General features: G+C 67.3%; 3 protein-coding genes and 1 long non-coding RNA gene across 12 annotated transcripts in view; all 4 read left to right on the plus strand.

The window, feature by feature from the left end:
• LOC123642906 overlaps nt 1-1,786 on the plus strand; it is a 28,001-nt gene extending 26,215 nt beyond the window's left edge. For all 6 annotated transcript variants that reach the window (XR_006736555.1, XR_006736558.1, XR_006736557.1 and 3 more), the window contains one exon: nt 1,357-1,786. This is a non-coding gene — a long non-coding RNA (uncharacterized LOC123642906). The remainder of the gene's footprint in view (nt 1-1,356) is intronic.
• Nucleotides 1,787-10,173: 8,387 nt separating this feature from the next.
• Nucleotides 10,174-11,313, plus strand: LOC123642909 (synaptotagmin-8-like). The gene is made up of 4 exons (XM_045558439.1): nt 10,174-10,360; nt 10,446-10,581; nt 10,984-11,082; nt 11,221-11,313. The coding sequence occupies exons 1-4, from the start codon at nt 10,267-10,269 to the stop codon at nt 11,234-11,236; spliced, it is 345 nt and encodes a 114-aa protein (XP_045414395.1). The 5' UTR covers nt 10,174-10,266; the 3' UTR covers nt 11,237-11,313.
• LOC123642907 lies at nt 11,297-13,314 on the plus strand. 2 transcript variants are annotated; one of them, XM_045558434.1, is made up of 5 exons: nt 11,297-11,378; nt 11,475-11,606; nt 11,760-11,865; nt 11,962-12,095; nt 12,443-13,314. In XM_045558434.1, the coding sequence occupies exons 1-5, from the start codon at nt 11,352-11,354 to the stop codon at nt 13,304-13,306; spliced, it is 1,263 nt and encodes a 420-aa protein (XP_045414390.1). In that variant the 5' UTR covers nt 11,297-11,351; the 3' UTR covers nt 13,307-13,314. The 2 variants fall into 2 exon arrangements, with proteins under 2 accessions (XP_045414390.1, XP_045414391.1); XM_045558435.1 differs by lacking the exon at nt 11,760-11,865 and having other exon boundaries at nt 11,976-12,095.
• A 167-nt stretch (nt 13,315-13,481) lies between these two features.
• On the plus strand, nt 13,482-16,523 carry TNNI2 (troponin I2, fast skeletal type). Of its 3 annotated transcripts, none has more exons than XM_045558437.1 (8): nt 13,482-13,536; nt 14,280-14,309; nt 14,441-14,447; nt 14,867-14,908; nt 14,982-15,110; nt 15,254-15,343; nt 16,007-16,183; nt 16,328-16,523. In XM_045558437.1, exons 2-8 carry the CDS (start codon nt 14,302-14,304, stop codon nt 16,421-16,423), a joined length of 549 nt encoding a protein of 182 aa, XP_045414393.1. In that variant the 5' UTR covers nt 13,482-13,536; nt 14,280-14,301; the 3' UTR covers nt 16,424-16,523. The 3 variants fall into 3 exon arrangements, with proteins under 3 accessions (XP_045414393.1, XP_045414392.1, XP_045414394.1); XM_045558436.1 differs by lacking the exon at nt 13,482-13,536 and adding an exon at nt 13,663-13,707; XM_045558438.1 differs by lacking the exon at nt 13,482-13,536 and adding an exon at nt 14,176-14,191.
• The last annotated feature ends 5,631 nt before the right edge of the window (nt 16,524-22,154 follow it).

Consider the following 22,154-nt stretch of genomic DNA (forward strand, 5'->3'; position numbering starts at 1 on the left):
CCAAGGTGAGGATATATACGGATTCCTGGGCAAGGCCCCGTGAGCTGCTTATCTCGGCCGGGGCCTGGAGGAAGGTCAGAGGCCTGTGGAGGGGCCAGCATGAGTGGCACGACGTGTTGAAGACCTCTCTCTGTGTCACACATTAATGCCCGCCAGAGACCCACAAGCCGCCACACGGACCAAGTGGCTTGGCCGGTGTCTGCCCTGCCATTGGCTGCCCAGGCCCCGCCAGGTGCGCAGGCCACAGCGGCCCGGACGGAGCTGCGTGTGGCCCCAGCGCACGGCCCCCACTTAGCAGGGCCACGCTGGCCGCTGCTGCCTCCGAAGGCCGAACTCCCAGCAAGGAAGGGCTGAAGCCCCCAGGAGGGTTCTGTTCCCTGGGGTGGTTGGGGGGGGGGCAGCTGCTTGGTGGCCGGACTGAGTCTGGGTCGGGGGCCGTCAGCCAGTGCACTGGGCTTTGGGATTCCTCCTCCCTCCCTCCTGCTGACGCTTGGGGCGGGAACCGGCACCTCCAGAGAGACCCTCTACCAATGTCGTCAAGCTGCTGTGGTGCCGCCTCCTTCCTGCCTAACCCTAAACCACGACTGCATCCTGGGGGCAGCCGGCTCGGTGCCTGCCAATGGCCCTGCAGCTGGAAGCAAGGAAGCCCCGTGTCCCCGCACGGTGGCTCCCCCCACTGGGCATCAGCCTGGTGGCCGGGGTCCCCAGGGGGCCTGAAGCCACCAGGAGAGCCCCGACCCCAGCAAACGCTGTGTTACGTCCTGTGTGTACTCACCTGTGATAAAGTTTAGTTTATGAATTAGGCACATTCATAGAGATTAACAGCAATAACTAACAACAAAATAGAACAATTATAAAAATATATTGTTGTTAATGGGGAAAAACCCAAACTCTGTGCAATAATTTAAAGAGGTTTATTCGCGAGGTCCTGAGGAAGGTGCCGCGGTGCAGTTGGGTTTCCGACACCTGTGGTTCTGACACGGATGACGTGTGGTGTCCCAGGTCGGCGCGTGGGCAGCGTGTGTCGCTGTGGCCCGAGGAAGCAGGACGTCTTGAAGGGAGGCCTGCGGTCACAGGTGGCTTTAAAGATTCTTTGGTTTGATTTGGTTGGAGACCTGAAGCTTTGCCTACAGGGTTGGAATGTTTTAGATGAGGGTAAGGATGTCTGTTGATCGGAGAAGAGGCCCGGGACGTTCAAAACAGTCACCAACGCGCGGGAGACCTGCTCAGGGCACCGCCTGCAGGTGTGGCCCCTGCTGCGCCCCGCACGGCCTGGGGCCTGGGGATGATTTAGTGTCTTGTTGTTGCAAGAGGCAGGGGCACAGGACTGAACTCTCCCCTTTTCCTTTTGCCCAGATTCCTTCCTGAGGTCCCTGGTGATTCACCTGCAAATGATAACAACTCACTAAACAGGTCTTGTTAACCCGACATGACGCCGTTCACTTCCCGACCGCATTCCCGGACAGCGTCACAGGAGAGGCGGAAGACCCTTATCTCAGCTCATGCATTCCTGCCCGCCGACTGCTGGGCCTTCAGACCCAGCCGCGCTCTTTCAGCCAGTTGTCAACTAAAGGGTCCCTGACCCCACCTGTGACTTGCAAGCCCCCGCTTCGAGATGGCCAAACCAATGTACTGTACTGGTTTATGGCTTTACCTGTAACCCCTGTCTCCCTGCAGTGTGTGAAACCAAACCGTTCCCGGCCACAGCGAGTCCACCCAAGGCTTCCTGGGTGTAGCTCGGGCTGGGGTCCTCAAAGCTGGCTCAGAATAAATCTCTTTAAAATTATTTTACAGAGTGTGGCTTCTTTTCCGTTGACAGTCATGACTGGGGCGTCTGACCTTCCTTCTCCTCCTGGCCAGCAACTTTAAGGTCTTTCTGGGGTCCCCCTGGCCCAGTGGGGTCCGGTCAGTGGGTGGGGGGCTTAGGATTGTTTTAGTTCACACTGTAACAAATGGTGCGCGATGTGGTCTCTCTCTCAAAACATCTCGTTGTCCTCACCCTTCTCGTGGTGAGAGTATGACGGTGTGAGGTTTCATCATGATATTCAGAACAGTGCGCAACTGAAAAACTTAGGAACTGTTTATTTCTGGAATTTTCTATCTGATATTTTCGGACCACGGTTGGCCGTGGGCAGTGGGAGCGGGAAGCGTGGACAGTGAGCCTTTGTGTGAGCAGTGACCACTGCACCACACATGGGGGCTCACAGGCCTTTGTTGTCCCTCGGTCTGGCAGCCGGAGTCTGCGATCGGGGTGGCGCACGGCGTGTTCCTCCCAGGCCTCCCCGAGGCTTGCACACACACGGCGCCTTCTCCTCGTGTCCTCGCGTCCCTGTGTGGCGTCTGTGTCCTGATCTCTTGCTAGAAGGACATAGCTCTGTTGAATTAGGGCCTACCCTGCTGACCTCGTTTTGACTTGACTGCCTCTCTAAAGATGCTACCTTTAACTGCAATTGCATTCGCAGGTGCTGAGAGTTCAGACTTCAGCATGTGACTCTGGATGGGTCAGCCCCTACCATGGCTGCGGATGGGAGGGACTCCTGTACCCCCGATTGGGGCCTGCAGGGGGGGAGAGCTGAGGTCAGGAAGCTAAAGCTCACCCCAAGACGGCCCAGACCTCCTGGGGTCCCGGCCACCCGGCCTCGTCTCCGAGGGCGGCAGCAGGGCTGGTCAGACGGGCCCCAGTTCAGGCTTCTGCACAGACCAGGCTGCCAGGACGCAGACTTTTATCCAGAAAGAGGGTCCCCGTCGGTGGTGGGGGCCCAGGAGGAAAGCTCTGGACAGTCAGGGGTCCCAGGACACCCCGGGAGGACGAGGCTGAGCTGCTGCCTGGATGAGGGGCCAGCGAGAGGCCTGCACACGGGAGGGGGTGCCTGAGCACCTGCCAGGGCCGTTGGGCTGGGCACACGTGGGCGGAGCCAGGTCTGGGTGGGAGCAGGGGTCTGCAGAGCCCAGGTCAGGCCACCTCTGGAGCTGTGGCCTGGAGCCCGGCTGATCTGACCTCTGCCCAGCCTGCTCCCGACCCCGGGCAGAGCTCCCTGACCACTGGCCAGCCCTTGCCGGGCCGGTGGTGCCCTTGGGGAGGACCCGGGAGGCTGTGGCAGGCCCTGTGGGCGGTGGCAGGGACCCCAGCTGCCCTGCACTCCCTCTGGGGAGCCGGGCTCAGCCACCTGAGGCCCCCTGGGCAGGGCCGGAGGGCCACCCGCAGACCACCAGGTCTGAGCGAGGGACGGGGCGGGGGCAGCCCTCGGGGCCCAGACGCTCAGGCCTGGGGCGGGGCCCTCTGGAGCTGGAGCCGCGGGGGACCCTCTGTGGCGTGGGCCCTCGCGCCCTCCTCGTTCTCTGAGCCCAGCCGCCACTCGACTGGGCTGCTGTAAGTCATCACGGCCTTTGCCCGGGGTCCCTGAACAAGGGGTCCCCGCAGAGCGGGGCTTTGCACAGCGGAGGCAGCGCCCACAGTGCTCGGTCCAGCCTGTCCGACTGGTGTGGGGAGCCTCAGCTGTCCCCAAAGCCCCCAACCTGTTTTAAGGGGCTCCTTGTGGGTCTCACCGCAAGCCCAGGTGCGCTCGGCAGGCCAAATCGCTCGGGACTGCCCCGATCTGGGGGCCTAGGGGGCCTGACAGCGTGGGTGGCACTGCGGTCCCCAGTGGGCCAAGGCTCTCCAACCTTGGGGTGACCTGGAGTTCCACGTCTGAAGAGGGGGGTCCCGCAGGGTGGGGCCCAGTGCCCTGCCCCCCAGAGACACCCAGAGACATGCGACACACAGAGGCCGAGCCAGTCCTCCGCACCTCGCAGGGGGCCGGCACAGCCCCTCTCGCCCGACCGCCTGGGCCTGGGGTGTGGGGCCGGCTCCTCACTCACACAGGTGTTTCTGGAAAGCTAGGGGCCCCCGCGTGACCCCCCCCAGGGAGCACGTGGCCAGGCGAGAGCCGGAGTGGGCAGGGGTGCAGGCGCCAGAGGCCTGTCTCCCCGAGGGCTCTCACAGCGCCACAGGCCTGGCCAGGCCGGGCAGAGGCCTGTGGCACCCCGAGGGGGCGCCCGCAGCTCTGGCCTGGACCCTGCCCCGAGCTGATGCTGAGTCTGACAGCCGGGGGCCCACCCTCCCCAGCCGGGGGCCAGCGGGTGGGTGGCTGGGAAGCCTGGGCAGGAAATGGCAGTGCTGGAGGGGTCTGGAACATTCCTCCCACCCTGCACCCGCAGTCGGTCCTGCTGGCAGCCCGTCCAGGACACACCTCTGTCGGGCGCTGGGTCCCGCACCCCCACATCCCCCACTCCAGGACACTGTGTGCACAGGGAAGGCTTTGATCGCACACCCTGAAACGGAGGGTCCCCCCCTCCCCTCCACACTGCCTCGCCTCGGTCAGCCCCTGGGTCTGCCCACCTTGGCGCTAGCACCAGCAACGCGAGGGTTTGCCTTGGCTGCGGGCCAAACCCCGGAATGCGCTGCTGGCTGCACAGCAGCCGTTGCTGGCTCAGGGCGACAATGCGCGGCCTGTCTCCGCGACGTGGGCGGATGGGTGCAGGCTGCCCAGAGCCACACGTGACTGGGCACGGAGGCCCCGACAAGGGGGAAGGGGCTCGGGCGCCCAGACGCGGTGGAACTTGGAGCTGGCCACCCGGGGGCCCCCGACCCGGGACGCGGGCCTATGTGAGGCGTGGGGTGCAGGCAGCTAGGGGCACACCCTGTAAGGGACCCTGATGAGTGGGGAGCAGGACACCCCGACACTCAGACTCAGGGGGACCTGTGGTTCCGCACAGAGGAGAGAGCACAAGCTGGGGGCCCTGACTTCAGACGAACGTCTGGGCGTTCAGGCAGAGCACACGTTGCCCGGGTACCTGGCCACGTGGGGTCAGGGCGCTCGGCCGTGTGCAGTCATGCAGACACAGGGACCCCGGTTCTCGGCCAGTGGGGTTCACACTGCAAGGCGGGAGATGGACCCTGAGATGCGTGGGAGGTGGGCGGCATCCCTCCTGGCACCACACGAGTGGGCCACACGTTTGGAGTGAGGACGTGTGTCCAGAAACCCAGGTGAACAAGGGTCCGACTGTCCACCCGCAGGACCAGGGTGCACCTCTGCAGGCACACGCAGCGTTGCCCAGGCCCCCTGAGGAGTCGGGACAGGCATCACCCAGAAACCTGTGTGGTGGCCCAGCCGCCCCCATGCTGAGAGCACTGGAGACCAGGCAGCCGGCCCTCCGGAAGCAGGACAGGAGCCACCGAGTCCCGCAGGGCCAGGGATTCCGATCCTGGGTGCCCGGGTCCGTGTCACCCCGGTACTCATACGGGGGGGGCACCACGTGCCCAGTTTCTCCACCATCCGGGCATTCCCGTGAGTTGAGTTCGGGCTACAGCAATGCCAAGCTAGGATAGAAGCCACCCGGATCCTCCGAGCAATGGGGTGCAGGACCCAGAGCCCCAAAAACAGTCTGCAAGCGCTCAGAGGATGGAGGGTACCCAGGCTGGAGACCCTAAGGTGACGGTGGGTACAGGACCGGAGACTCAGGCTAGTGGGGTGCAGTCACCCAGATGCTCAGACTAGTCGGGTTCAGGGACTCACACACTTGGACAAACGGGGTGAGGGATCCAGACATTGGATGAGCGGGGTGGGGGCCCAGCGCAGAGCCCCGGTTGCCTGGGCAGCGCAGGGTGGGTGACAGGAACGAAAGACACAGGGTGAGACGCCTGGAGATGCCGCAGGGACAGGGAACGCGGCCTGCGTGCGACATGTCGGGGGGCTCAGAGGGTCCAACAAGTGGGGTGTGGGTGTCCAGGCACCCTGGTGACGACAGAACGGAGCCCCAGGATGCAGACTAAGGGGAGCGGACTCCCAGGCTTGGCGTGTGGGGAGGAGGCTGCTCAGGTGCTCTGGGCGTGGGGCAAGGACGCTGCCACCGGGCGGGTGCAGCGGCCAGGTCAGCGGGGGCGGGGAGAGCACATGGTGACCCCGCACGTCTCCCGTGTGTGCCAGCAGCTCACGGCTCCCCGAGCCGGCGTTTGCCGCGCGGTCCAACCTCAAACATGCCCCGGGCGGCCTCAGAGGAAGCTTCCCCGTCCAGGGGCCCCACCAGGGTCTCTGTGGGGGTGGCGGCTGCCAAGCCGCCGTCTTGGGGCCCAAGCGGCTGGCCTCGGGCTGCCAGCTCTGTTTGGTTTTCTCCTTCCTGCCCGGGAACCTCAGACACCGTCTCGCCATGGAGACGCCCACGTCCCGGGGAGGCACAAAGCCCCACACAGCCGCGGGGAGAGCGCACGGGGCACAGAGCCCCCACCACGTGTTCCTGCTCGCCTACACGCCCTGGCAGCCCCCCGCCACCCTCCCTCTGTTGCCCCCAGACTGTGCCAGGGCAGGTCCTGCCCATGGAACACACCGGAAGGAGCCCTTGGTGACCAGCACGGCACACACATGCACATGCATGCCCACTTGTCCCCTGCTGGGCACGAAGACATCCTGGTGCCTGGGCTGTGTCTCCCGGCAGTCCTGCCTGGCCAGCCCTGTGGCCGGGCCCTGGTGGGACAGGTTCTCCTGTTAAGCATTAACCAGCCCACGTCTGACCAACCGGTGCAGATAAGGGGTTAGGGGACACCCTGGCACGGAAAGGCTGCTCGGAATCAGGCCCAGAGGAGGGACTTGACCAGGGCGATTGGACCAGAGTGACTGGCCAGAGCAGCGCGAGGGAGCTACGATTACAGGCCCTGCTCCGGGTCCAGTTAAAGCAAGAGACGCTGAAGTGAGACTGCAGTGAGGACTTCCGGGCCGCCGGATGAGCACTGAGGGACGGGTCAGCCCAGCAGGAGGCCAAGGCCCAGGTGTGAGGGCCTGAGGAGGTTCTCTGTGCCCTGCGAGCAGAGGTGGGCCCCGCGAGAGCCCCCAGCGCCTCTGGGGCAGGTCGGGCCAGCAGCTGCCTGCAGCGGCCACTCGGTCCCTCCTGCTCGTGCTGGGTTGCGCTGGAGCCAGCAGCCCCGGAAGCTGCTGTCCTCCAAACCCTCCCAGGGGTGCCCGACCCACTCAAACCCTGGCCAGTCTGGCCGCCCACACAACAAAGGCCGGCCCGAAAGGGCCCACCCTCTCCTTACAGAGCTCAGTAGGGCGAAGACACCCCCACCCGAGAGAACCCTGGAGGTGGGCCGAGCCGGACACCAGCCCTGGCCCTCGGGGGAACTTCTTTGCCAGGGGAGTGCCCTGCCCTCGAGGGCCTGCGGTTCCGCCCGAGGTGGGGCTCCCCGAAGCCCCGCCCCCACACCCCGGCCCCACGGAGAACGTCCCAGTCCCCAGAGGCAGAGCTGTCCTCTGGGCTCCAGGGTCTGAGAGGAGGGCCTGGTGGTGGCCACACCCAGTGTGGGCATCAGGTGAGCGTGCTGCACCCCAAATCCTTGGGGGAGCCTTGCTTTTCCAGAGGGAGGGGCCACGGAAACTCGCTCCCATTGAAGCACGGAGAATCCCGGGGAGACGGACGAGGAGGGAGCGAGCCCCCAGCCCGCGAGACGTGCCAGGCGTGGGCTCCAGGAAGCCCGAGGGGGGGAGCTGGGCTCGGACTGGGGGGTTAACCAGGCTGGAATTCGGCACACGTGTCACAGCAGGCATGGGGCTTGGATGAGGGGGGCCCCTGGAGAAGGTGGGGCTCACACAGGTCTTGAAGGGCGAGCAGGCTGGGGACACAGAGGGACATTCTAGGTGGGAGGAACGGCTGGAGCAAAGCTTGCCTGTGGCCCGGCCGCCCTGCCGGGAGGGGAGAGGTAACTGGATTTGAGAAGCCGCAGGGTGGCTGGCCGGGGGCATGAGTCAGCAAGGACGCTGTCTCCTTTCCCTGGGAGACAACAGTGCTAACCCCTCAAGCGGGTTTCCCAGCACGGCCACGGGAGACACAACCAAAGCTAGACAGCAGGAGGGACTGCCTGCTTCCCCAGGGGTGGCAGCTGCCGAGGCTGTCCGGGCAGGAGGGCTGAGCGCCCCTGGGGTGGGCAGGAATCCAGAGCCTCTCCGGGCCTGAGTGCTGTGTCTCGGTGTCTGCTCTGCCCGGGTCACCAGGGCACCCTCCCGGCACCCTCCCGGCACCCTCCCCGAACCGCAGGCTGGAGGCGGGACTCACCTGCTGGTAAGTCCCGCGGAGCAGATGGCGCCACCTGGTGGCCGCATGCCTGCCGAGCTTTACCTGGAAGTCCTGAGGCACCGGCACCTCCCCAGGCCTGGCATTCCCAGGGCCAGCGTCCAGCGTCCCCAAGGTCCTGGGACCCTCCAGGACCAGCTTCCAAGGCCCCCGTGGTCCCCTGGGGACTGCCCACCAGGCTGGCTCAGGAGTCCCACTGACCGGCAGTGCCGCGCAGCGGTCCCCTCTCCTCCCTGCCCTGTTAGCCTGCAGGAGCGGAGGGCACAGCACGCTTGCTTGCACACGCACAGGCACGCTTGCACACACACAGACGGAGCTTCTGCATGGAAAACTGACCCCGAGTTCTCGACCATAAAAATCTCGAATGAAGCTACTTAGTCCCAGGACACAGGCAGGCTCTGGCATTTCAGAAAGGAAAAGCTGACTTTAAATCCCATGGGGGGAGCCGTGGCCTGTTTGAATCTGGCCCCAGGGACCCTGCGGGACCTTCAGAGGTCCCACCGGCCTGTTCTGTCACCCGCCACGAGGGGCGCTCTGCCAGCCACGGTGGGGTGCCAGCCCCCTGGGAGCGTCCCCAGTGGGCAGGGGCTGCCTGGGGCATCCAGCTTTGCTGACACCCACCCTCCCTCTGCAGGGGTCTCACCCAAGGGGGCCCCTGACCAGGAGCAGCTACGTGATTTGCGGGGCCCCGTGCAGAATGACAGTGCGCAGCCTCTGAGCGGGGGCCCTGCACACAGGCTGCAGCCTGGGTAGCCGGCTCTGCCCTCCGCATCCCTTTTGTACCTGTGGCACCGCCAGGCCTGGCCCGTCTGCCCCGGGGACAGGCTGGGCTCCTGGCCATGCGGCCTCAGGAGCCCCATCACGGGGCTGCCAGGCTCGGTCTGCTTACCACGAACAGGGACTGCCGTGCTACCTCGGCACAACGTGCACGGTGCCCCTCGCGGGGTGGGCGGGCTGGTCTGCAGGTTTGCTGGGACCTGGGCACCCCCTCCCCCCTGCGCTGCAGCCCCCTCCCCCCCTGCGCTGCAGCCCCCCTCCGCTGAGCCCTGGGGATGGGTTGGCTCTGGGGCTGCAGCTGCCTCCCCCGCCCACGGGGGTGAGGGGCAGTGATGCTGTGTGGGGGAGGGGTCCCTTTCTCTCTCTCCGTGCTCTGCCCCACACTGGGGGCTCGGGGGTGAGGGGATGTGGCCCTGGTCTGGGCTCCCAAGACCCCAGACGTGGCAAGAAGGATCGCAGGTTCTCGGGGGCAGAGCGGGGAGACCCCCAGTTGGAGGAATGGGGACTCCTGGCCGCTACTCCTGGAGTAGGAGGCAGAGAAGAGGGTCCGTGCGCCCCGTGTGGCACCAGCCCCGGTAGGCACCTGGCCTCCAGCCTGCGGGTGGGAGGAGCCAGCCCGGCCAGGTGAGCTCCTGTCCCAGGACCCAGGAAGGAAGGGTGTGAGTCTCCCGCCCTCTCCCCGCCTGTATGTCAAAGGGTGGCCCAGCAGGCAGGTAGCAAGTCTGGGCGGCCCTGAGTCAGTCTGGAGGAATGTTCTGGGTGCTCCTGGCTCTACCCTGCCCTGCCTGCCCCCACCTGGCCCTGGTACCCAGGTGCTGCTGACCTTGCGCCCCGGCCAGGAACGTATCTTCAGCTGGGCCTGGGCTTGCTTAGAGGCGCTGCCACCCGGCCCCGTAGCCGTAGCCGCCCCACCTGCGCACCCCCCACCCCCACAGAGCCCAGCCTCACGCTCCCACGCGGTGCCTGGGCTGGGCCCTCCGCGAACACGCTGCACCTGTGCGGCTAACGGTGGTGGGCCTGGGGTGTGGCGGGGATGTGATGTGATGGAACCCCAATGAGAGGAGACCCCCAGCGATGAGGTGGGACCCCCAGGTCCCTGCCCCAGGAGAGAGGGGCAGGGAGGGAGGGGCTTCCTGAAGAAGGGGGCTTCCCGCAACGAGGGAGGGGTGCTCCGCGTGCAGCGAGGGCCTGGCTGCTGGGCTGCTGCTTCGGCCCAGGCCTGGTGCCTCCTCCCGCCGGCTTCCTGCCACTCTGAATGTGCACCCCGGCCACCCCTGGCCACCCCAGGCTGCCTCCTGCCCGGCAGATGGGGCAGCGGGCAGGACCCTGGGGTCGTCCCCTCAGGTGACCCAGCCTCCCTGGCCATCTCCTCCAAGCCAGCAGGGGAAGATGGGGCGCCCACCAGACGCCCACAGCACCCTGGCCCCAGCTGGCACCACGGGGGTGCCTGGGCTCATTCCGGACCTAGTTGCCAGGACACCCTGTGAGTTTCGGGACCCCTGGGGAGCCAGGGGGGCACGGCCAAGCAGGGGCTCCATCCACAGATGCATCTCAGCCCCTGTCCCCAGGGCCCCACTGGGCACTGGCTATCGTCACTCTTGCTGCTGCCGTCCTCATTGCCTCCTGCCTCCTCTGTGCCATCTGCCGCCCCCGCCGCAGGAAGGAGCCCAGAGACAAGGAGGCCGTGGGCCTGGGCCCCACCCGGTGAGGAGCAGGCACAGGCGCCTCCAGGGCCGAGCTTGCGGGCAGCTCAAGGCCCAGACTCGGGAGCTCAGGGCAGCTTAGGGTGGTCGGGGCGAGCTCAGCCCAGGGGCAGCCAGACCTCCCCAGAGGCAGGCACAGGAGGGGCCTTCCTGGCAGGGGAAGCAGGCAGGGGGAGGGGAGGCAGCAAAGACACAGAGGTTTGTCCGTGGGGAGCCACAGCAGGTTCTTGAGAAGTAGTGGTATAAGAGACACCATGCTTGGGGCAGATCTGGCCGGTCTCACAGAGCTAAGCTGAGGCTGTGAGCCCTTTGGTGGCCTGGCACTTCATGGAGCTGCCAACCCAGGCTCTGAAGGGGACATGGAGCCAGCAGCACCTGTCACCCATGTCCCCACCCACCCCAGGTGCAGCCGGATGTGGATGACCTGGGGTCCAGTCCCGGGGAGCCCCAGCAGTGGGGGCACCTACAGCTGTCTCTGGAGTACGACTGTGGAGGCCAGGAGGTGAGGGGCCCACCGCGCAGGCCCAGCGGTTCCTCGGGTTTCCGGAGGGGTGACCGGTGAAGGGCAAGTGCTGTGCCCTGGGTGTCGGGGGGCTGCCGGGGAAGAGCCCCTGGTCTGAGCCCACCCACTGGCTCCCAGATCAGGGTGTGCCTGAAGCAGGCGGCTGACCTGAAGGCGGCGGGCACGGCAGACCCCTATGCCCGTGCAGCATCTCCACCCAGGCTGGGCGCTGGCACGAGACGAAAGTGCACCGAGGCGTCCTCTGCCCCATGTTCAATGAAACCTGCTGCTTCCACGTGAGTCTGGGCTGGGCTGCTGGCAGGGCCGGGGCCGAGGCGTGCGCCCGGCTCACACGCTGCCCTCAGGTAGAGCTGCCCGGGGCCACCCTGCAGGTGCAGCTGCTGGACTTCAAGCGCTTCTCTGGGCACCAGCCCCTGGGCGCGCTCAGCCTGCCCCTAGGCGCCGTGGACCTGCAGCACGTCCTGGAGCGCTGGTACCAGCTGGGCCCGCCCGGCACCACCGAGGTGAGCTGCTGACTGCCAGGCCCAGCCCAGCCTGCAGCCCTGAGGTGGGGCCCGCAGGGACCCTGCCCCACGTGCCACCGGGGAGGCCGAGGCCTGACGTCCCGCTTGGCAGACACGGCCCCTGCTGGGCTGAGCCCCCCCTGCCGCCCGCAGCCCGAGCCTCTGGGGGAGCTGTGCCTGCCTCTGCAGTACGTGCCCGGCGCCGGCCGGCTGTCCGTGGTGGTGCTGGAGGCCCGGGGCCTGCGTCCGGGGCTGACAGGTGAGACCCGCCCCTGCCCAGCCGGGGGACAGAGGGCCAGGGCCCCTGCTCGGCCCTCGGGCCTGGAACATCCTCCGTCCCGCCTCACCTGCCCAGAGCCCTATGTGAAGGTCCAGCTCATGTTGGAGCAGAGGAAGTGGAAGAAGAGGAGGACGTCTGCCAGGAAGGGCTCTGCCAGCCCCTACTTCAACGAGGCCTTCACCTTCCTCCTGCCCGTCAGCCAGGTCCAGGTGGGCACTGGGAGCAGGGCAGCGGGGGGGGCCCTGTCGGCCCGAACTGACCACAGCCTTCCTCTCCCGCCCGGCCTGCCCGCCTGCCCCTGCCCAGAGCATGCACCTGGTGCTGACCATCTGGGCCCTCGGCCCGCAGCTCTGGGCCGAGCCCGTGGGCAAGGTGCTGCTCGGTGCCCGCGCCTCGGGCCAGCCCCTGCAGCACTGGGCAGACATGCTGGCCCACGCCCGGCGGCCCGTGGCCCAATGGCACCGCCTGCAGCCCGCCAGGGAGGTGGACTGTGCTGGCCCCGCAGCCCCGCCCGCGCCTGCCCTTGCTTCACTCCTGAAAGCACCCTGTGCCTCAGTCTCCCCAGGCTGAGCCGTGGGCGCTGTCCATGCTGCCCTGGGGAACCCGCTGCAATAAACGCCTTCTCCTGCCGTGCGTGTCCCGCTCCAGCCCCGTGGGGACATGGTGGCAGGGCCGGGGCTCCGTCCTCCGCATGACAGCCCCTGTCCAGACCCAGGTTACCCGGTGTCTGACCGGTGCTGGCCCCTGGGTGGAGGGGGACCCCGCAGGAGTCCTAACCCCTCCGGCCCCCACGGGAGAGGCGGGAGGTGGGCTGCAGCAGGGCACAGTGTGGGGGAGGGACCCTAGCAGCTTCGGATGCCACTGCGGGGCCTCCCCTGTGTGGACAGCAGGGGGCACTGCACACCTTCGGAAGCGGCTCAGGGCCTTGGGGGGTGCAGCCCTGGCCGGATGTGCCTCCCCGTCCCCACACATCTGGGCTCCCGCACCGCGTGTCTCCTCTGATCTGCCCCATGGCCTCGGAGCAGGCAGGGCTGGGGCCAAGAGCCCCGGGAGAAGGCGCCAAGTCACAGCCCGATGCCTCTCCAGGGTGGGCACCCGTGGGGGTGGGCCCGCCCTGGCAGCCAGGCGCCCGAGCCCCAGCGGGTCAGAGCGAGGTTCCCGGGCCGGCGGTGCCGCTGTCCCTGGGTGCGAGGACGTGTGTCCGAGCTGCCCAGGTGAGGGGTCTCGGGGCAGGCCGGCCCCACCCCCGATCCTGCTCCCAGGGGTGGGGGAAGACAGGTTCACGCTGTGCAGGCCGGGGAGGCCGTGTTTGGGGGGTCTGGGCCTGACCCGAGAGGGGCTTGCTGACAGGAGGACAGTCGATAGCAGGGCCCAGCAGGGAGAGCCTGCTGCCGTGCCCAGGGACAGCGAGGCTCGGTAGCCAAGGCAGGAGACAGGCTGGACACCAACTTGGACGGGCCTCGAGGAGTGACCTCTGAGCCCCGAGCCGTGAGCCTCCTTGGGGCCAGGACCGGAGCCTCACAGCTGTCCTCGGGCTCCTTGCAAGGACCAGGGAGGCATCTCGGACGCGTCACCGGTCTCTAAATAGAGCAACCCAACCGCGCCCCCCCCAAGACTTCTTGGCCTGGACGGCGGCACGCGGCCGGGCAGGTGGGGAGGCCTCTCGGCTGTCTGTGCCCCCATTGGTCTGAGGAGGGCTCCATGCCCTTTCTGAGCAGGGGCCCAGCCTGGGGGAGGCCATTTATACCCCTCCCTGGGCCCACCCGGCCATCTCGCCTCTGCCGACCGACCCTGCGCCCAGCACTGCCGCCCGGGCTCTAGGTGAGGCCAGCCCGGCCGCCGAGGCCGGGGACGGGCTGTGCTCCACTCGCTCGCAGGGGGCTTCCCACAGCAAGGGGTCTGGGGGCCTGGGGGCTGCTGCCAGAGCCCTCTCTGGGGGCCTCTTTGGGCTGGAGAGAAAAGTGGGCGCAGGGGCGGCTGGGGGCACAGGGTCCTGGCGAGCACCTTACGGCCAGGCCTCACCTTTGGGGACCCTGGAAGGAGTTTTCGGGCCGAGCAACCCTAGGACCTGAGCCCCCAGGCCAAACTGGGGAGTGATGTTCTTACTGGACTTAGGCCCGAAGCCAAAGGAGCAGAGATAAAAATAACAGCGTCGCTGCGGCCACCTGCCCTGGCCGGTCCCTCCCTCCCCTGGGGACAGCTGCAGCTCCTCAGGCCCCGCCTGGGACATTTTGGGAACACTTTCTCCTCTTACTTCTCACCCCGGGGAATTCCAAGACATCGAGTGCCCTTGAGGAGGTCGGAGGTGGGGGCAGGGCAGGGCTGGTTGCCCTCTCGCCACCCGGGGTGGCATCCACGCCCAGCGCCCGACGCCTCTGCCTTTCTCCCCGCAGGCTCTCAGCTCAGGACCTCAGGATGGGAGAGTAAGTGGTCCCTGGCGGGGTCCCCGCGGCCCCTCCCCCAGCAGCCCCCCACACAGCCCATCTGTCCCTCGGCCATGGCGCTTACCTCTCTCTTCTCTCTCCCCCCTGCCCTGTCCTCCCTCCCGGGACAGTGATGAGGTGAGTACCTGCTTGGGGGGCAGGAGACAGAGTGGGGATGCGTAGGTCAGAGGTCAGAGCCTCAAAGCCCTGAGGCCCAGAAAAGATGGCCCAGCCCCCACCATGAAAGTGTCCCACCCGTCTGCCAAGACAGGCTGAAAGAGGAAGTGGCCGTCTGGGGCCTGGTCACAGCGAGTGGCTTCTTCTTTCTGATTTCTGCGTCCCCAGCCCTCACCCCACAGTCCCCACCCACTGCCCCTGTGGCCCCAGACTCAGTCCTTTCACCTCACTGCGTCACCTGGGCAAAGTGCCACCCACCAGGAAGCACCGTGTCTGCAGCGAGGCCTGGCGGGCAGGGGCCCGGCCTGTGGGGGCATGGAGGGTGCGGGGCGGGCGGCGTCCAGGCCGGGCCCTGACTCTGCCCTCTCCCCGCCCTGCAGAAGCGCAACAGGGCCATCACGGCCCGGAGACAGCACCTGAAGGTAGGCGTGGGCTCCGGGGGCTGCGGGCGGGTCTGCAGGGGCGGCGCGGCCCCTCACCACCCTCGCCCCGCAGAGCGTGATGCTGCAGATTGCAGCCACGGAGCTGGAGAAGGAGGAGGGCCGCCGCGAGGCAGAGAAGCAGAACTACCTGTCGGAGCACTGCCCCCCGCTGCACATCCCCGGCTCCATGGCCGAGGTGCAGGTACACCCACCCCGCCACTCCGCAGCCCGGCCTGCTGCTGCTGTCTCCCCACTTGGCGAGAGGCATGCCGGGGTCAGGGCAGGGTGGGCGACCGTGGCTGTCCGGTGTGGGGACAGCCGCCCACCCACTGTGCCCGCCCCCAGGAGCTCTGCAAACAGCTGCACGCCAAGATCGATGCAGCCGAGGAGGAGAAGTACGACATGGAGGTGAAAGTGCAGAAGAGCGGCAAGGAGGTGAGGGCGTGGGGAGGAGGAGGTGAGGGCGTGGGGAGGAGGAGGTGAGGGCGTGGGGAGGAGGAGGTGAGGGCGTGGGGAGGAGGTGAGGGCGTGGGGAGGAGGAGGTGAGGGTGTGGGGAGGAGGTGAGGGTGTGGGGAGGAGGAGGTGAGGGGCGTGGGGAGGAGGAGGTGAGGGGCGTGGGGAGGAGGAGGTGGGGGGCGTGGGGAGGAGGAGGTGAGGGTGTGGGGAGGAGGTGAGGGTGTGGGGAGGAGGAGGTGAGGGGCGTGGGGAGGAGGAGGTGAGGGCGTGGGGAGGAGGAGGTGAGGGTGTGAGGAGGAGGTGAGGGTGTGGGGAGGAGGTGAGGGGCGTGGGGAGGAGGAGGTGAGGGGCGTGGGGAGGAGGAGGTGAGGGGCGTGGGGAGGAGGAGGTGGGGGGCATGGGGAGGAGGTGAGGGCGTGAGGAGGAGGTGAGGGGCGTGGGGAGGAGGTGAGGGGCGTGGGGAGGAGGTGAGGGGCGTGGGGAGGAGGAGGTGAGGGGCGTGGGGAGGAGGTGAGGGGCGTGGGGAGGAGGAGGTGAGGGGCGTGGGGAGGAGGAGGTGAGGGGCGTGGGGAGGAGGAGGTGAGGGGCGTGGGGAGGAGGTGAGGGCCCAGAGCCGGGTGCCCACGGCTTCCCCCCTGCAGCTGGAGGACATGAACCAGAAGCTGTTCGACCTGCGGGGCAAGTTCAAGCGGCCGCCGCTGCGGAGGGTGCGCATGTCCGCGGACGCCATGCTCAAGGCCCTGCTGGGCTCCAAGCACAAGGTGTGCATGGACCTACGGGCCAACCTGAAGCAGGTCAAGAAGGAGGACACGGAGAAGGTGCGCCCGCGGCAGGACCCCGTGCCCCCATGGCCCGGCGGGTTGGTGGGGGGACTCCGTGGCCCGTGTCTGGGGGACACTGAGGCTGCGGGGGGCCGGCCCCGGGGTGTGGCGTGGGTGGGCTGAGCCCTCTGCGGCCCCCAGGAGCGGGACCTGCGCGACGTGGGTGACTGGAGGAAGAACATCGAGGAGAAGTCCGGCATGGAGGGCAGGAAGAAGATGTTCGAGACCGAGTCCTAGGCCATCCGCCCCGCGCCCCGCGCCCCGTGCCCCCCGCAGAACAGGCGGGGAGGGGGAGGCCCGGCCCCCCCACTGTCAATAAAGATTCGAACCCCTGTGACTGGTCTGGTTCTGCCAGTGCCTCCCAGGCCACCTCCCCGCTGCCACGCTCTGGGCTCGCAGCCGGCGGCGTGGTCAGCAGCTGGGGAGCCGGGGGGGGGGCCTGGGGCTGGGGACTGAGGGGAGCCCAGGAAGCCCCACAGTGGCTGCTATGTCAGGGGTCAGGCCCAGCTGCCCCAGCTGCCCCAGCTGCCCCAGGGTCACCTGGGCCCACGCACCCAGCACCGCAGGCCCGGGAGGCAGACGGCGCTGGGCTGGTCAGGCCTGAGGGACGGCCCCCCGAGACGAGCTCCTTGCTCCCCCTGCACAGGGGTCCAGAGAGACCCGCGCCGTGGGACACAAGTCCAGCCCCTGCTCCTGCCAGGCTGCCCCTCCACAGAAACCCAGCCTGAGGCTGGAAGTCGGAGCCCAGCTGGCTGCACAGTCCCAGGCTGCGGTGCCATGTGCCACTCCCGGGCTCCCCTGCACCCTGGGTCACCTGGCATTTCCACATCTGCCCCTGCCCTGGGCACTGAGGCCCAAGTCGGGGAAGGGCCTGGCTGGCAGTGCCAGGCTGGGGGCCAGCATGGAGCTTGGGGCTGGCACGCCTCCAGTCCTCACTGCCACCACAGTGGGGACGCAGAGCACTGGGCAGGCTCAGGCCCTTGGCCTCAGAGCCAGACTCCAGACCTCCCAGCGGCCTCAGACCCCAGACCCCCCATGGGGCCCACAGGGGTCCTCCCAGGGGCATCTGTGCCCACCGGGCAGTGGCTGGGGTTCATGTTCCCAGGCAGGACTGGTGCCAGGCCCAACCTGGCCCCAAACTGGGCCCTGTGGGGTCTATGAGTTTCATTTCTGGTCGGCCCAAGACCCCAGCCTCACTGCACCATCAAAGACCTGTCCCAGCAGGCCCGGATGAAGCCTGTCACAGCAAGGCCGGGCTATCGGCCCCTCCGTGAAGGATGACGCAGGGGCCGCCAAGGCTGCGTGGCTCAGATCTGTGGCGGGGAAGCCGCCAGCACTGTCCTTGCTCTCCGGAGGTCCCAGCGATTGATCTTCGGGGCCAGAGGCAGGAAGAGCAGCTGCAGTTCAGCCTTGGGCTGCCTGCAGGGACTGATGGCCTCCGGTGCTCAGCACGGCCTTCACCGTGTGCCGAGGCCCCCCCGCTCTGGATCCAGCCTGCTCCTTCCCACAGCTCGGGGGTCTGCAGCTGGAGCCCCCCGACTGGCCTTTCTGCCATGTGCCCGGCTGCCTGCTCCGGCTGCCGCAGGGAAGGCCTGGCCGCGTGCGCGGGGCAGGGCTGGGGAGACACGGGGAAGTGGGGCCCACGACTGGCCTGGGTCGGGTACTGAGGGTCCAGGGAGCTGGAGTGCGAGGGACGGGCATGCTCCAGGCCTGGCTGCGTCCCGTGCAGAGCTGAGCCGGCGGCATGGATGGTGCCATCAAGGAGCAGCCCGTGGTTTGGCCTGAGTGCCAGCCAGCAGCAGGGGACCTCGCTGTGGGCCCAGCGAGGAGAACCGGCGGCTCTCCAGGGACCGTGCCCACCAGGACAGGGACCGGACTCTAACCCGGGGGCACGAGGGCAGCAGAGGTGGGCGGGCAGGGACGCCAGGCCTGGCTCCGCTCTGCCAGGGTTAGCCAGACCCAGGCCGGGGGAAAGCTGCCTTTTGTTTTTTTCAAGCAAAGAAATGTCACCGCAGAATCCAGACTGTGGTTCTGGGGTGGCAGGGACGGAATGGGCAGAGGCAGGTGTGGGGGAGGGTCACAGCTCTCAGGCTCGGGAGTGGAGGTCTGGGGCTTTGTCGCCTCTTCCGGTGAATGAATGAATGAAGCAAAAGAGGCAGTGAGGGCTGGACAGCCACTTCCTGATGGGGCAGCCAGTGCCCAGCACGGGGCGCCCTGGCCAGCTCTGCATTCTAGAAAGGCCCAGCAGGGTGGAGCCAGGCAGGCGGCTGGAGAGGGGATGGCTGGAGAGGGGATGGGGTGGAAGCGTGGTCACAGTGGGGGGAGATACTGGACGGCAGGTCCCAGGCCTTGGTGGCTGAGGGGACAGGGAGCCTGAGCAGGCCCTGCAAGGGGCAGGTGCCCGCAGGGGTGTGGGTACCCTGTGGACCTTGCAGAGCTGGCCGGGGAGCAACCAAGCCCCAGGTCACCTGTCCCGGCTGTGGCAGAGGGGGCTGGGGAAGGGCAGACGTGGTGGCTGAGGAGGGAGGACATGGAAGAAACTCTTGGGGGCTCTTTTGTGGCTGCTGGAGACCCGGGTTGGGGCTGGGGCGAGGCGGGGGCTGGGCGCAGCAGTGCTGCCCGCTCTGAGAAGCGGAGACCCCAGCAGGGAGGGGCTCACCGGCGCCCACCTGCGCCCACCGGCCCGTCTCCTCTGGGGGGGAGCAGGGCTCCTGGGACAGCACGGATGGCGGGCGGGGGTGGGGGCACTAGGAGAGCCCTTGACACGTCTTGTTATGCCGGAAAGTGCATGAGTGGTCAGAACAAAAATAAAGTAATAAATAAAGTAATGGGAGCAGCCTCAAGGACAGGGACTGGTAGATTAGATAAAAGCGTTTGGAGGCTGACGTGCTGAAGTTGACGTGTGGCCTTGGGCAGGAGGGCAGCTGCGTCTTTAGGAAACAGACCATGAAGGCTGCGAGGGAAGGAGGGAGGAGGGGAGAGGGAAGAGACAGAGAGACAGAGACAAAGAGAGACAGAGAGACAGGGCGAGCCTTGAGGTGGCTGCCCGCGGGGCGAGGCGCGTGCCGCGGACGCCATACTATTCCTATTCTTGAAACTTTTCTGTAAGCTTGAAATCATTTCCCCCAAAGTTAAACTTTTCTCCCAATGTTAAAACAATAAAATTCTTAAGCAAAAATAGATGACGTGAAAAAACAACAGAAGCTGCCGGGGAGGATGTCAGGGGCTGACAGGGCAGAAAGGCGCCAGGAGCGTGGGGGAGACCAGGGTGGGCGGCGGGCGCCCCTGCAGCGTCGGGGGGGCTGGCCCCGGGGCAGCTCCAGAGGTCGCAGAGACGCCACTCTGCCGCCCGGATCCTGGCGGGCGGGTGCGGGGCAGGCCTGCCCACCTCCACCCAGCCGCGGGAGTGGGGCCCCAGGGGACCGAGCCTCACTCGGTGCCTGTCCAGCTCTGGTCCTCTTGGATCCCCAAGCGCCCGCTCTGTCTGCACCCAGACCCGCCTTGGCCGGTCGCTGTCTGCCCCTCAGCAGCCCCCGCTCACCCTTCCTCCCGCCTCCCCTTCTCGCCAGCAGCCCCGGAGCCCCAGCTCCGCTCCAGCCCGGTGGCCGTGGGAGGGCCAGGGCGTGGGCTGCTCCCCCACCGGACCACCAGAGCAGGGCCCACTGGCCCCCGGACCACCCAGCCACCGGAAGTCAGCCCCAGGCCGCCAAAGTCCTCCAGGCTGCCCACGCGGCGGCCCCCTGCTCACCCTTCAGGGGCCAAGGCAGTCCCCTCCCCTGGGAGGCCTTGCGAGAGCCCCTCGTCCCTCACGAGCCACCGTCTCGGTGGCTCTCCCGTTATGTCCTGGCATTGCCACTGGCTGGTCTGTTCGTTGGTTTGCTGCCCACCCCCACCCGCCACGGGTAGGGAAGCACCGCGGAGTCCGGCCTGGTGTGCAGGGCGAGGACAGGGCCTGCGTGCTCTGCCACCACTCACCGCGTGCGCCCTTCTCACTCCCAGGGCCGTGTCCTGCCCTCCCACAAGCACCTTGGCCCCTGCATGACCACAGGTGGCCGCGGGGGCTGAGCCGTCCTGGTCTCTGTCACGGCCCTCGTCTCTCAGCGCCGACGCCCCTGCCCTGACTCTGTGTGAGCCGGTCCCACCAGGGCCCCGGGAGAGCCCGCCCTCGGAAGGGCAGCTGCTCCCTGACCTGTCACCCACCTGGGACCTTATGCCCCTCTGGGGCCCTGCCTGTACCCCTGGGCTTCTGCCATCAGCCTGGCCCCACCCCGCCCGGCTCCGTGGGACTGTCTGGGCCCTCGGGCTGGGCTCACGAGCGGCCCCAGCCGGCTGCTGAGCGCCGGGAAAGAGCCAGGCTGGGCAGACAGGCATCAGCCCGGTCCTGCCACCCGGTGCCCCCTCCACCAGGCCCCCAAATCTCTCCCCTCACACCCCAAACAACACGGGCTCCCCCACCTCAAACCAGAGGTCATCGGGTGAACCCAACAACAGGACCCCTCCTCCCAGAGTGGCCCACACCCCTGGCCCGCGTCCTCCTGGCCTCCACGCAGGTCACTCTGACCCCACCAAGAAGCCGGAACGATATACCCAGGCTCTCTGACCCCACCGCTGTACCCTTGGCCTGTCCTCTCCTCGGGGAAACTTCCAGACTGAGCGTCTTCCCACACGGCCCCTTTGTCCCCCAAGTGCCCTCACTTGTCCCAGAATCTGTGGCTCCCTCTGCCCTCCACTTGCCAACCTCTCACCCTGCGTGGGAGGCGCCCGAACGTCGAACATCGAGCTCGGCCCTCCCCTGGCATCTGTCCGACCCGCGTCTCTGTCCCGGCCCCATTGGTGTTCTTCTCTTCCTCATGCTCTCTGCTCTCGTGGCAGGGCCCAGGCCGGATCCCCAGCTTGCCGGCAGCCCGTGGCCCGTGGGGGGCAGGCTGAGCAGCACCGGGTCGCGTGCAGGGAGCGTGCACCACCCCAGGGCCTTGCCCCCCGTGGCAAACCCACCAAGCCTCTGTGCGCCCACGGGAGTGATTCCAGCAGGAGCAGCCCCTGTGCGGGGCCCGTGCAGCCCCATGTGCCGCTGCCAGCGCCTCCTGCCCGGGACTCTGTTTGCAACAGCACCCGGCTTTGCTCCCCCGCACTGCGGGTCTCCTAGGCCGCTCTCACGCTGCTTCCTTTGGCACTGGGGCACACACCTGGCAGACAGGTGCACAGACGTGTGCATCTGTGCACTCAGGCCTGGCCCCGCAACCCCCCTGCCGTCCTCGTGGTCTGCCTCTCCCCCTGCCAGCTGGACACAGAGGACCAGCTGGGACTCAGGTGCTCAGGGAGGAGGAGCCTGGGGTCCCAGGATGTCCCCGTACCCAGCCCCCCAGCCTCAGAATTGGACTGCAGTGAGAACAAGGCCACTTCAACAACAGGTTGGTTCTCTCCATCCTGGGGCTGGAAGGCAGAGGTCAAGGGTCGCAGGGCGGGCTCCTCCTGTGGCCTCTCTCCCTGGCTGCCAGGTGGTCACCTTTCTCCCCTTGTCCCAGGTCCTGTGTGTGCCCGTGTCCTGATCGCTCCCTGGTGACTTCGTTTTAACCTAATTACTTCTTTGAAGGCTGTATCCCCAGATACAGTCACATGCCCAGGGCTCCAGCGTGTGCGTGTTTAAACTACAGACTCAGCACACCGCGGTCCCAAGGCCGTCCGTCTCTCTCCAGCGCCGGGGACCCTCAGTTCACCCTTCCCTCGGTCCTCCCACCACGCCCGCCCTCCCCCTGCAGGCCTGGGCTGCGCCCACCCTTCCTGGGGCCACCCCCGCCCAGCGCCGGGCCCATCACGCTCCCCTGGAAGAGCCACACCACTGACGCCCGATGGCCTGGCCAGTGGTGACCCTGCCTCTGTGCCACGGCTGGGGCCCTGCTCAGACCTCTGCAGGCTGGCTTTGGCCCCGGGGCTGCTCCAGCCGAGGTTCCGGAGGATGCCGTGGCGA

Source organism: Lemur catta, chromosome 7 (assembly GCF_020740605.2).
Source record: "Lemur catta isolate mLemCat1 chromosome 7, mLemCat1.pri, whole genome shotgun sequence".
Classification (NCBI taxonomy): domain Eukaryota; kingdom Metazoa; phylum Chordata; class Mammalia; order Primates; family Lemuridae; genus Lemur; species Lemur catta.